The sequence below is a fragment of the Silurus meridionalis genome, chromosome 19 (assembly GCF_014805685.1).
Source record: "Silurus meridionalis isolate SWU-2019-XX chromosome 19, ASM1480568v1, whole genome shotgun sequence".
In the NCBI taxonomy this organism is placed as follows: Eukaryota; Metazoa; Chordata; class Actinopteri; order Siluriformes; family Siluridae; genus Silurus; species Silurus meridionalis.
In genome coordinates, this window is record NC_060902.1 from 6,346,107 (window position 1) to 6,358,753 (window position 12,647).

Sequence of the window (12,647 nt, forward strand, 5' to 3'; positions counted from 1 at the left end):
CTATAAAGTAATACATACTATTTTATATTATAAGGAAACATATGATTCATGACATATCATCTCCAAACCTCTTTAAAATTTAATCTCCAAATTTCTTTAAAATTTAATCTCCAAATTTCTGGTTCATATTATTATTATTATTATTATTATTATTATTAATTTTATTTTTATTTTTTTTATTCAAATGCATGTTATTTCATGCATGACCACATTTCTTGATTAACTACACAAAATTTCGTTTTTAATAATATCAAATAATTATTATGAACAGTTTGTTTGTTTTCTACGGAAGTCGCATTCGACTGCGTTTTCTGAGCGCAGCCACGAAGCCCGTGGGTGCACTGCACCACTCAAATGCATAGCACAATGGCCGCATGGTGTTGCGCATGCTGAACGCGGACACCTTCAAGGTAGCTATCGGAAATGATGATTGTATAATTTTCCAGATTGCTTATGCATACATTTTTTTTTTTTTTGCGTAAACGTGGCAAATATTATAAAGCCTATGCCAGTAAACATGGACTTTGTGGTAGTTTTGATCACATCACATTACAGTGTACGACATGCAGTGAAATGTTTATGATATTGGTAAACATACACGTGTGTATGTGACAAGGATTTGTGTTCATTGCTTATAGTTTTGTACTTAATTGCTAAACCTGATACGATTATTCAATTTTTTTATTATTCTATTTGTTTATCTAAGCTTGTAGTGATTTGCCTACACAGGATACATCAATTGTTTCATGAGTCGTCATGATCATAAATTTTGTCCTCCTAAAATTTGATCACAACCTAAAAATGTAGAGTAATGTAGTATTGAACAATCAAGTTTATTTCTATAGAGCTTTTCACAACAGTGAAGGTGAATGGTGTGTATTTATTCCTGATGAGCAGCCATGGCGACTGTAGCAAGGAAAAACTCCCTTAGATGTTATGAGGAAGAAACCTTGAGAGGAACCAGACTCAAAAGGGGAACCTATTCTCATTTGGGTGACATCAAGAGTGTGATTATAAATCTTAAAACAATACAGAACCTATAGAAAGGTTGAGTAGAGACATGTTCTCTCCAAAAGTATTGGATCGATAAACTCAATACTATCTTTTAATGCTCTGAATAGATTTAGGTTTAAGATCAGAAGATGAATATGAGAAGATGGATTAAAATGTCATGCATTTCCTCATATTTAGACCTAGACATGTAAAACAACCTAGATCAGGTGACCTTTGGTGATTGAGTACCCTTTTCTAGCAAAGGTATAGAAACAGATTTAAAGTATATAACACGTAATAATTGGTCTTTGCTTGCGATATTTGCATAAAGCCAGTGTCACTAAAATCACCTAACCGTTGCCACCTTCTTTTGTGATGCTGTTCCAGATGTGTGCTCAAGCTCCTTTCGGTTGTTTGTTTTAGATGAGTTTCTCCATAATCTTCTCTTTGGGAGATGAAATGCTGCTCAGTGTTAAGTACAGTGGTGTAAAAAATGTATTTGTTTTGCATGGTTGTCACACTTTAATGTTTTCAGATCATCAAACTAATTTAAATATTAGTCAAAGATAACACAAGTAAACACAACATGCAGATTTTAAATGAAGGTTTTTATTATCGAGGGAAAACAAAATCCAAAACTACATTCCCCTGTGTGGAAAAAGTTGTTAAAATTATGGTTTATCACACCTGAGTTCAATTTATCTAGCCACATCCAGGCCTGATTACTGCCACACCTGTTCACAATCAAGAAATCTCTAGAATAGGACCTGCCTGACAAAGTGAAGTAGACCAAAAGATCCTCAAATGCTAGACATCATGCTGAGATCAGAAGTTCAGAAACAAATGAGAGAAAGTCATTGAGATCTGTCAGTCTGGAAAAGGTTATAAAGCCATTTCTAAAGCTTGACCAATGAGCCCAAGTGTTTTGGATCATTAACAGATCCTTTCTGCCTCCACACTTTGGCATTTCCATCAGGTTAATTACATTTAGAGCTTTTGTGTTTCATCTTTTTATTTCTTTGTGAAATTGTCCAATCATTTTATGTTGTCAAAGTTTTTCAACACTGAGAACTTGTAGTACTGTGAGGTCAGAAAAAGCAGTACTTACTATAATGTAAGAAGTGTTTGTACAGAGTAATGACTTGAAATTGAGAGTATGCAGAAAGAAAGCTACAGGCAAGAGATCCAACTGTAAATAGGTTAAAAAAATAATTAAGAAGTGAGAAGGCAGCAGCAAAGCAACAAGCAGCACATCCTACATTTATCTATAGGGGCAGACAAAGTGAATATGAACTCATCTTAATGTAAATAATGTTTCATGCTGTAGTTTGAGACGCACCAAAACGAAAAGTGAAAGAAAGTACCCTTCGAGGAACCTCAGTGAGCGCCATTATTTACAAATGGCAAAACGATAGAGCAGTGGAGAACCTTCCCAGGAGTGGCCAGCCAACCAAAATTACCCCCAAAGCACAGCGACGACTTATTCACTTTTTCATACCGTTGTATAGTAACAAATTGCATTTACTTAATTACTGTCCACCACTGTTAACAGATCCTTTCTCCTGCCACACTTTGGCATTTCCAATACTCTGGTAAAAGTTAATTCAGGTTTTAAAGATTGTGTTTCTTCCTTGTCAAATTGTCCAACAATTTTGTGGTGTTGCCTCAAGGTTTTTGCTCTCTATTTCTTTGAACTGTCATATTGTATAATGTCTGCAATAAATTAATTTTATACAGGTGCATCTCAATAAATTAGAATATCATTAAAAAGTTGATTTATTTGACTAATTCAATACAGAAAGTGAAACTGGTATATTCTAAAGATTAATCACACACAGACTGATCTATTTCAAATAGTGTTTTCTTTTAATTTTGTTGATTTTGTCTCACAGTGAACAAAAACCCACCAATTCACTATCTCAAGAATGCTTTATAAGACCAATCAAAAAACATTTTTAGTGAATTGTTGGTCTTCTGGAAAGTATGTTCATTTACAGTAAATGTACTTAATACTTGCTAGGGGCTCCTTTTGCTTTAATTACTGCCTCAAATCGGCGTGGCATGGAGGTGATCAGTCTGTGGCACTGCTGAGGTGGTGTGAAAGCCCGGGTTTGTTTCACGATGGCCTTCAGCTCATTTGCATTTTTTGGTTTCTTGTTTCTCATTTTCCTCTTGACAATACCTCATAGATTCTCTATGGGGTTCAGGTATGGAGAGTTTGCTGGTCAAACACACCAACACCATGCTCATTTAACCATCGTTTGGTGCTTTTGGCAGTGGGCAGGTGCCAAATCCTGCTGGAAAATAAAATCAGCATCTCCATGAAGCTGGTCAGCAGAGAGAAGCATGAAGTCCTCTAAAACTTCATGGTAGACGGATGTGCTGACTTTGGACTTAAAACACAGTGGACCAACACCAGCAGATGACATGACTCCCCAAACCACCACTGACTGTGCAAACTTTACACTCGACCTCAAGCAACTTTGGATTCTGTGCCTCTCCAGTCTTCTTCCAGACTCTGGGACCTTGATTTCCAAATGAAACGCAAAATTATTTCCTTTCATCTGAAAAGAACACTTTGGACCACTGAGTAACAGTCCAGTCCTTTTGTCCTTTGCCCAGGTAAGACACCTCTGACATTGTCTCTGGATCAGGAGTGGCTTGACACAAGGAATGAGTCAGTTGTAGCCCATGGATACGTCTGTGTGTGGTTGCTCTTGAAGCACTGACTCCAGCTGCAGTCCACTCTTTGTGAATCTTCCCAAATTCTTGAATGAGCTTCGTTTAACTTTTTCTACCATATTTTTTTTCCTTCCATTCAGTTTTCCATTAATGTGCTTGGATACAGCACTCTGTGAACAGCAGCTTCTTTAGTGATGACATTTTGTGTCTTACCCTCCATGTGCTGGTCAGCAGAGGGAAGCATGAAGTGCTCTAAAGCTTCCTGGTAGATGGATGTGTCAATGATCGTCTTCTGGACAACTGTCAAGTCAGCAGTCTTCCTCCATGATTGTGTAGCCTGAACCAGACTGAGACACCATTTAAAGGTTCAGGAAACCTTTGCAGGTGTTTGGATTTAATGAGCTGATTAGAGTGTGACACCACGAGTCTCCAATATATAACTTTTTCACAATATTATATGTTCTGAGATACTAAATTTTGGGTTTTCATTAGCTGTAAGCCATAATTATTCAAATTAAAAGAAATAAGCACTTGAAATATATCAGTCTGTGTGTGATGAATCTGAGTTTCACTTTTTGTATTGAATTACTAAATCAGCTTTTTAATGATATTTTAATTTATTAAGCTGCACCTGTATTATTATTACTTAATTCAATTAGTTGTTGTTTTTACTCCTTCATGCTCAACCAGTGCAATTATAAATTTGTCTATTTGCACGTGTTGATTTGGGTAAGAAAAATGGCATGAATTGAAATAGGTTTTTATCTCTAGCAGTGTGGGGATCAGGCGTTATGGAGGAGAAACCTGCATCTTATGAGCGAGTTGTTTACAAGAACATATCGGAGTACCACTACATGAAAATCAACCTGTAAGTGAAAAGCTTTTCTCAACAATAACGGTCGGTGAAACGGACACGTTCCATGTTTGCAGCAAAGGAACATGATTTTATTGATTTTCGTTTAAATAAAGAATATTGTTAGACAATATTATTATATAAAAACAACACAAGCATTATGTGTGACCTAAAATGAAAAAGTTCCATGGTATGGCTGTATAACTAGTCATTATATGCCTATGTAGGGAACAATATAAAGCAAATACAAGCCATTTGGGATTTTTACATCATCTTATATAGTTTCTGTAGTGTAAAGCCTGATCTCATGTGTTGTTTTTTCATTCCTGCACAGAGTTTGTGAAAAACAGAGCAAAACCCTGAGTCCAGAACAGTTTAAGCAGCTGATAGTCTCTGGAGTCAAAGACCTGTACGGAGAGGTAAGAACTCTCCAATTTCACCTTTAAAATAGTCTTTATATATTGTAGTTATTGTTTTCACGTGGCTTTTTTTTATTTATTTATTTAAAAAAAAAAAAAATTATCACTGTTGAATTGACGAATAAGTGTTTATCGTGCTGATTTTGTTTTATGTGGTAGGTTGGAGCTGCTTTACCGTTCGATTTGCTGACGTTTGATAAAAGCACATTATCAGCCATACTGCGTGTATATAACAGGTACACTACAACTTTTTGTGTAAACTTTAAAACTAAATTCGATAAGCTTTAAATATAAATATTGTTTAAATCTGTATTGTTAAATTTTCCTGGCTGATTATTTATAGTGTATTTTAGCATTCAAGTACAATTTTAATAAAATAAGTGCATATGTGTGCAACATATCATTTATAGTCAACTACATTGACACTGCTACACAACTGCTACCAAAGGAACGCTAGGGGAAGTGTTCATTAGAAGAGTATTTAGCGGTTTAGGCTAAGGTTATGGTATATTAAATAACACATGCCTGATGTATACCGTGGTTAATTTTTTTTCCTCGTTTTGTTTTTTTGCTTTTTATGGTCTGCCAGGGGTCTGGTGAAATTGTGGAGCGCACTGACACTGATTGGAACATATGAAAATGAACCGTGTGCTTTTAGAGTCTCACAGGTAAGTTTGTTATTAGATATTGGACATAACTGAGATATTGGATAATTCCTAATTATATAAGCCATAGTTTTTTGTTTTTTTTTAATCAGCTGCTGTTGTAGTTTAAAGTATATAAATGTATGTAAAAGTTCGATCCCCGGTCAGGGAACCAACCCCAGCCACTCTTAGTGCCGGTCCCAACCTCCGGATAAATGGGGAGGGTTTCGTTAGGAAGGGCATCCAGCGTAAAAACGTGCCAAATCAAACATGCGGATGATCCGCTGTGGCAACCCCTAATGGGAGAAGCCGAAAGAAAGTTTAAAAGAAGTATATTCGTATGGTTCTTGTGTAAACATTCATAGTACTATATTTTACTTTGTAATTGGGTTTTTATAATAGTAATATCATTTATATTAAATTAGCGATTCAACCTTTTTTGAGTTTATATTATAATATTATTAAAGCCTGCATTCAAGGGAATAACGCTCAACAGTACATGCACTGTAAATATTAAAAAGCATTTAACTTGCACAAATATGTACAGGCTGGAACAGGCTGAAACTTTTTATATAAAATACAATAAAAACACAATATAAATATGCAATTAGAAAATCATTTGTTTCAGTCATCATGCTATGGCTGCAGCTATTGATTATTTTAGTAATCAAATATTTTATAATTTAGTCCGTCGATTATTAAAAGAGCAATAAAAGTGCAATACTAAATATACAAGAGGATGAATCTTCTCCTCAGCCGTTGCCGTTTTCTTTGTTCCTCCATTTTCTATTCTGCAGCATCTTCTGTGTTTATCTGTCCAGGGGTCTCATTAATAAACGCGGCGTACGCATGTTTTCATTCTCGTTTTGTGCGTATTAAAAAAATATATGAAACTTGCCAGGAGAAAGTGCGCACCTGTAAGAAACTCTAAGCAATGTTTCCAAAAGCTAGTTCTGGGAGCAAAAGAGCATCCTACCCAGTTTTAATGTGATGGTAACAGAGGGGCCTGAGTGTAGGTCTCATCATAGTCGGCTCTGTGTGTAGTCATCAGCTATATCACTATTTACCATTTAATGGAGCATTCATGTAACAGCAGATGGCAGTAAAGAGCGTTTCTGAAAAAGGGATGATTCAGCGCAAAATATTATATACATGGTGACCCATGAAACACATTTGTATAATGGGTCATTTTTCAGTCACATGCTTGTGACACTGTGGTGATATTTGACAGTATATACCTTTTGTGAGCGTGATTCCTTCTGTTTTTGCTCCCATGCAAAAATACACGCGCACATACTTTGCCTGCTAGTGAATGAATTTACTTTACTGCTAAGGCCCGGTTTCCAAGTGACTCGTGACAGGAACATACAATAGAACAGTAGATGGCTTCTTTAAAGCATTACATCCTTATTAATCAGGTTTTTGTTTCTATAATATCCTTTAAAATGCATATGTTGTCTTTCTGCAGGAGATCAAATTCACAGAGAATTTCTATTAACCTCTTTTTTCATGAATTGCAACTCCAAAACTATGTCCTTGCATCCAAAAATATTTAGTAGTTTTGAAGATATTTATATATTGTGCTATAATATGCAAAATAGATTTTTAGAAGGTTTTAATGCTTGGGATTTTAGTGAAAACCAACTGTAATATGGAAATACGTTCATGTTAATACTCCATGATGGTAGATTTTTTTCTTCTTCCCCATAAAAGTTGGTTATACATTAATTTAAATCATGTGATCAGACTTGTCACAGCTCAAGAGGGCAGGTAGAGAGTTACTTGGCATTGCTGGTGTTATGTATGAGCATATCTACTTTTTCTTGTTTTGGTAAAATAATTCATCATGTAAAATAAATCTCCATCAGTTTTGTGTAGGGTCTTGAGTGTCTGTTTTACATGAGCTGCCCATGTGTTAAAATTGTAACAAAAATTTAGTTTTAGAGGTCAGGGCATTCTTTTATTACTAGGACAAGCACAGAGTCCATTCTTCTTTTGCTTCATCTGAGAACAACGGCTTTGCATCTTAGCGGAAGGAATCGTGCTTCCATTTATGAGTCAACTAACTAAGGGATCTTGTAATCAAAAGTTTCACCACTTTTTTTCCCCCTCTGTTTTTCTAGGTCTCGCCATTCTTGTTAGCTTTATCAGGAAACAGTCGTGAGATGGAGCTGTACTAGTTCGCATGTGAAAATGGCCTTCGTTCTCAGAAGAACCCTGTCTGGAAAAAGTGTGCGCCATGTTCTGAGCGCAGCTGTATTTGGGATGTCGAAGCCCCTCATCCCACAATCGAGCTCTTTCAGAATGCTTCATGTTGGAGACCGAGCCTCGCTGACGAGAGTTTTCAGCGCAAGAGACGTCGCACTTTTTGCTGAGCTGACGGGAGACACAAACCCGCTCCACCTTGACCCTGAGTTTACCAAAAAGACCTCTTTTGAAGCTCCCATTGTTCATGGTGTGCTGATTAATGGTCTTATCTCAGCAGTTTTGGGGACTAAAATGCCCGGCAGAGGCAGCGTGTTTCTCTACCAGGAAATTCGCTTCCCGGCACCTTTGTTTATTGGGGAGGAGGTGGTGGCCGAGGCAGAGGTCAAGAAGATCAAAATGTCATTTGCTTTTATTTCCGTTTCCTGTTCTGTCCGAGACAAAGTGGTAATGGAGGGGGAGGTGATGGTGATGATTCCAGAGGACATGCAGGGGGCATAGCTATTACGCAACTTATTATGAAATATTTTTCATTTATTTGTAGAACATTTCTCTTGTTCTCAAAAAGAGTTGTTTTGTAACATGGCACAAACTGCATAAAATTGTTCCGTTATAAAGGAAGAATTCTGCCATAAATAAAAATGTTAATGATTTGTCCAGTCTTCCAGTGTTTTTTAACAACATGGTCTTGTTAGGTGCCTGGAGTTTGTTTTCTATTTGTATTGCAGTTTTAAAGCTAATGTAGCTAACGAGTAGGGAAGATGTATAGCTAACAGTTGCTATGTACCACATTTATTGCATATGTTAGCATTTGCATAGAAACAACTGACACAGTGACAGTCACCGTCATAATCTAAAATATTTTTATATCGATTTGTAAATAGAAAAAAACGTATCATTGTTGATGGTGGCCTTTTCTATAGAAAGATGTTTATCAACATTTATGGCTAGAGCCTTCTGTTTCTATGTGGCATTATTGGTAACAGTGTTTGGTGCCACAGAAAAGTCTTCAAGATAGAGTAGCTTGAGCTTTTACATTTTCTTGGTAACAAGACGAGCTGCAAGGTTTTTTTGTTTTTGATTGTTTTTGTATGTAAATTTGCAATAATATCTGTTGACTGACCCAAAAAAAATAGTGTCTGGTGTGAGAATGCTTGTTCGTAGCTGCTGTAAGATAACTGTTAGCCGGTACCTGTATTTAATGTCTCCATGAATTCTGGTGATTTTAACCATTTTTAGTTGGTTATAATGTTTAATACTCATTAAGTACTAAAGATATTTATAATCTGCAAACCATTGAAATAATGTGGAAGGGCTTGTGTTTCTATAAAAGCAAACCCCACTGTGTTATCACCTAGATCACCTTCAACAGTCACAAAGCAGCTTTAGAGAAATATATAAATATATACATTTATCTTGATCACTAATGAGGCTACCAAGCATTTAATAAACAAATAAATTTCCAAGCATTTGTTCAATTACTTAAAACAGTGCAATTAGCTAAACTGCTATACTTGTACTATTGAGTGACTTCTACTGTAGAATCATTCCACATCGCAGATTTATGTGTAATGGTTGTCATGCCGTATGGTGGCTTATGTATACTTTCACAAATACCATCACACTTTGTGTGAGGTAATATGGCATTATACATATATTTCTAACATCCACATTTCTCTAAAGCTAACTGAGGGTTTAAAGCTTTGCACAGTACATATAGTTAAGAGACAAATTCTGGTTGATGATCTTGCTAATTAGATATTCATGACTGAAATGTATTGAAGTTTAGCCTAATTTTTTTCCATGAATGAGGATTTGAAGGTGAATAAGTCCAGTTGTATGGCTCAAAAAGAGTTAAAACTAGTATCTGACAGTGCCTATTAATTTACGTAAACATAAACGTGAAAAACAGCAAAAAAGTGGATCTGGGTTGTATTTTATTGTGCGTTAAAGGCGATAAGCACCGTATGTAACATTGTGAAAATAACACTAACCATAACCATCAGCCAGTGGAGATCCATAGACTACAAAGCCTCGTAAATTCTCAAAGAGAGCGGCATACCAAGCACAGCTAAAGGTACACCAGACTGCTAATACACACGTCCTACAAGTTCTGCAGGCTATGCCGGCCAGTGGACCACGACCCCTACCATGGGACTTCCTAAAAAGTTTGATGGTTCAGCAGACCACTATTTTGTCATAGCAATCTATTTTGCTCATCAAACAGAGACCTATAACACAAGACTCTGGGAAATGCCACTTCTACTAACACTGCTAACCGGGAAAGCCTTAGAATGGGCTTATGCAGCCTGGGACAGTGATGAACAGATAAGGGGCTTCTACACTTATTTCACTAAGCAAAACGAAAATGTGTTTGTATCCGGCCGGAGGACTGGATGTTTCGGGACAACTTCTGCGACTTTGGCTACAGGCTTATTACCCTGGGATCTCATGTGAATGTAGGGAGCTGCTACAATGGTTCCAAAAGTGCATAAACCACTGCCCGGAACAGTACTCTACCCTGGCCCTGCCCCGCAACCTCACTAGAGAGCCCAGAGTCCACAATGCCAATCACCGAATAAAGGTATATCTTATCTCACCATTCCCAGGGCGTACCATGATCTGGAGGGCGCATTCTACAAGAAACGAGCCATGTCACTTTCCCCCACATGCCCCAATGAATTTGAATAGAACAGAATAGAACTCTTTCCTAATATGGGTTCTCCATGCTGCCGTATTTAACCCTTGTCAGCACTCTAAACTAAGGCTATGAAGGCAGGATTCATCCTCCCCTCTACATCTCATGCAGCTTCAGGATTTTTCTTTGTAGAGAAAAAGGATGGGTGGTTAAGGCTGTGCATCGACTACCACGGGCTGAATGCAACCACAGTTAGTTACCCCTACCCACTCCCATTAGTGCCCTTTGCACTTGAACAACTCAGAGAGGCCCCTTACTTTACCAAAACCGACCTCCAAAGCGCATACACTCTAATATGGATTAAGGAAGGAGATGAGTGGAAAACAGCCTTTCACACACACTTCAAATACCGGGTAATGCTGTATGGCCTCACTAATGCTCAAGCGGTGTTTCAGGCTTTCATGAATGAAATATTTCGGCATCTCCTGAACTCCTACATGTCCAACATGTACACCTAGTGCTAAGCCGACTGCTACATTGTGTGCATCAGCCTGGTTTGGAACACCTTTTGGTAGCCATCTCTTAAGACAGACATAAAGAAATACATTGAAACATGCATCATGTGTGCCCAAGTATGCACCCTACGCCAATTACCAAGGCGTCCTAGAACCACTCCCAACACCACAACGGCCTTGGTCACACATCGCCATCAACTTTGTGACGGACCTCCCCAATTCTTAAGGTTACACTTCCGTGTTGGTCGCTGTTGACCGCTTCTACAAGGCCTGCAAATTCTTACCATAGCAGGGGTTACCAATGTAACTGCCAGAGGACATTGCGGATCTACCCAATCTACTTCACAGGTTTGGAAAGCGTTTTGTGATATGTTGGGGATTCAGGTCAGCCTTACATCTGGATACCACCCGCATGCGAAAAAGCATAGGCTGAGCGAGGAAACCAAGAACTGGGTTGCTTCTTTAGGATCTACTGGAATAGGGAACACCACCGCTGGAGTGAGTACTTGGTGTGGGCAGGATATGCTCAGAACTCCCTGACCCACTCCTCTACCAACCTCACCTCATTCCAATGTGTCCAATGTGAAATTATATAGTACCGTCCATCTTACAGCCATGTAGACGGGGAAGTCGACTCCAATACCTTGCGAACTAGGAGGCGTACAGACTGGAGGAGCAGTGTTGGGTAAACTGGGAGGATATTCTGGACCTTTCACTAACAAAGGACTTCCACAGTAACAATCCTGATTAAGCTGCTCCCCACATCCGGCCGTCTAGAGGTGGGGGGAGGATGGATTCTGTAACAGTTCCTGCTGCAGTTCTCCCTCAGCTCCACCAGAGGGAACCTTCACCCGAATTCTGAACAACTCCAGGTACTCCAAGGAACCAGGAACTCTTTCGGTTCTGTGTTTTGTCGAGTTGTTTGTTTCGCTGACTAATTATATTGCGTATCAAACTCCTGCCTGTTTATTGACTTATCCTGGATTAGGTTCTTGAACTGTCTAATAAACCACACATGGGTTCTATTCCACCTGTTCCCGGGAATATGTTGCATATTTATTCTTGCAATTAAAAATGTCAAAATAAAAACTGGGACCATGCTGTTTATGCTCTCTCGAACCAGGACCTAAATTGCTGTTGGAAATTAAAAGTGTTTGCATTTCTGAAAAGTAAAACACATGATGCTTGGATTACAGCAGTGAAGGCTGGAAACTGATTAACAACTCGAAGATCTCTACTGTTATTTAAAACCAACAACACTTGAGGAATTAAAATTTAATATGAATTAGATTGAAAAAGGCACGTAATCCAGCATTGTATTGAACCTTATTGTTTATTTGTGACCACACACAGGACTTATATAGAGCTTAGATAGACTTAGATAGAGCAGGACTCTCTCTCTCACACACAACATGGCTACACTTCTTCTTCTTCTTCTTTTTCTTCTTCTTTCGGCTGCTTCCATTAGGGGTTGCCAAAGCGGATCATCCATCTCCATACCCCCCTGTCCTCTACATCTGCCTCTTTCAAACCAACTACCTGCATGTCTTCCTTCACCACATCCATAAACCTCCTCCTTGGTCTTCCTCTTTTCCTCCTTCCTGGTGGCTCCATCCTCAGCCTTCTCCTACCATTATACCTTATGTCCCTCCTCTGCACATGTCCAAACCATCTCAATCTCGCCTCCCTCCATTTGTC

At 38.2% G+C, this 12,647-nt stretch overlaps 2 protein-coding genes across 3 annotated transcripts; both read left to right on the plus strand.

Annotated features, from left to right (window-relative positions):
* Positions 1-292: 292 nt before the first annotated feature.
* On the plus strand, positions 293-7,780 carry rpp14 (ribonuclease P/MRP 14 subunit). 2 transcript variants are annotated; one of them, XM_046874882.1, is made up of 6 exons: positions 293-410; positions 4,447-4,543; positions 4,863-4,947; positions 5,107-5,183; positions 5,537-5,615; positions 7,715-7,780. In XM_046874882.1, the coding sequence occupies exons 2-6, from the start codon at positions 4,467-4,469 to the stop codon at positions 7,769-7,771; spliced, it is 375 nt and encodes a 124-aa protein (XP_046730838.1). In that variant the 5' UTR covers positions 293-410; positions 4,447-4,466; the 3' UTR covers positions 7,772-7,780. The 2 variants fall into 2 exon arrangements, with proteins under 2 accessions (XP_046730838.1, XP_046730837.1); XM_046874881.1 differs by having other exon boundaries at positions 308-410; positions 4,450-4,543.
* A 4-nt stretch (positions 7,781-7,784) lies between these two features.
* Positions 7,785-8,449, plus strand: LOC124402136 (hydroxyacyl-thioester dehydratase type 2, mitochondrial-like). The gene has a single exon (XM_046874878.1). The coding sequence runs from the start codon at positions 7,785-7,787 to the stop codon at positions 8,295-8,297; it is 513 nt and encodes a 170-aa protein (XP_046730834.1). The 3' UTR covers positions 8,298-8,449.
* The last annotated feature ends 4,198 nt before the right edge of the window (positions 8,450-12,647 follow it).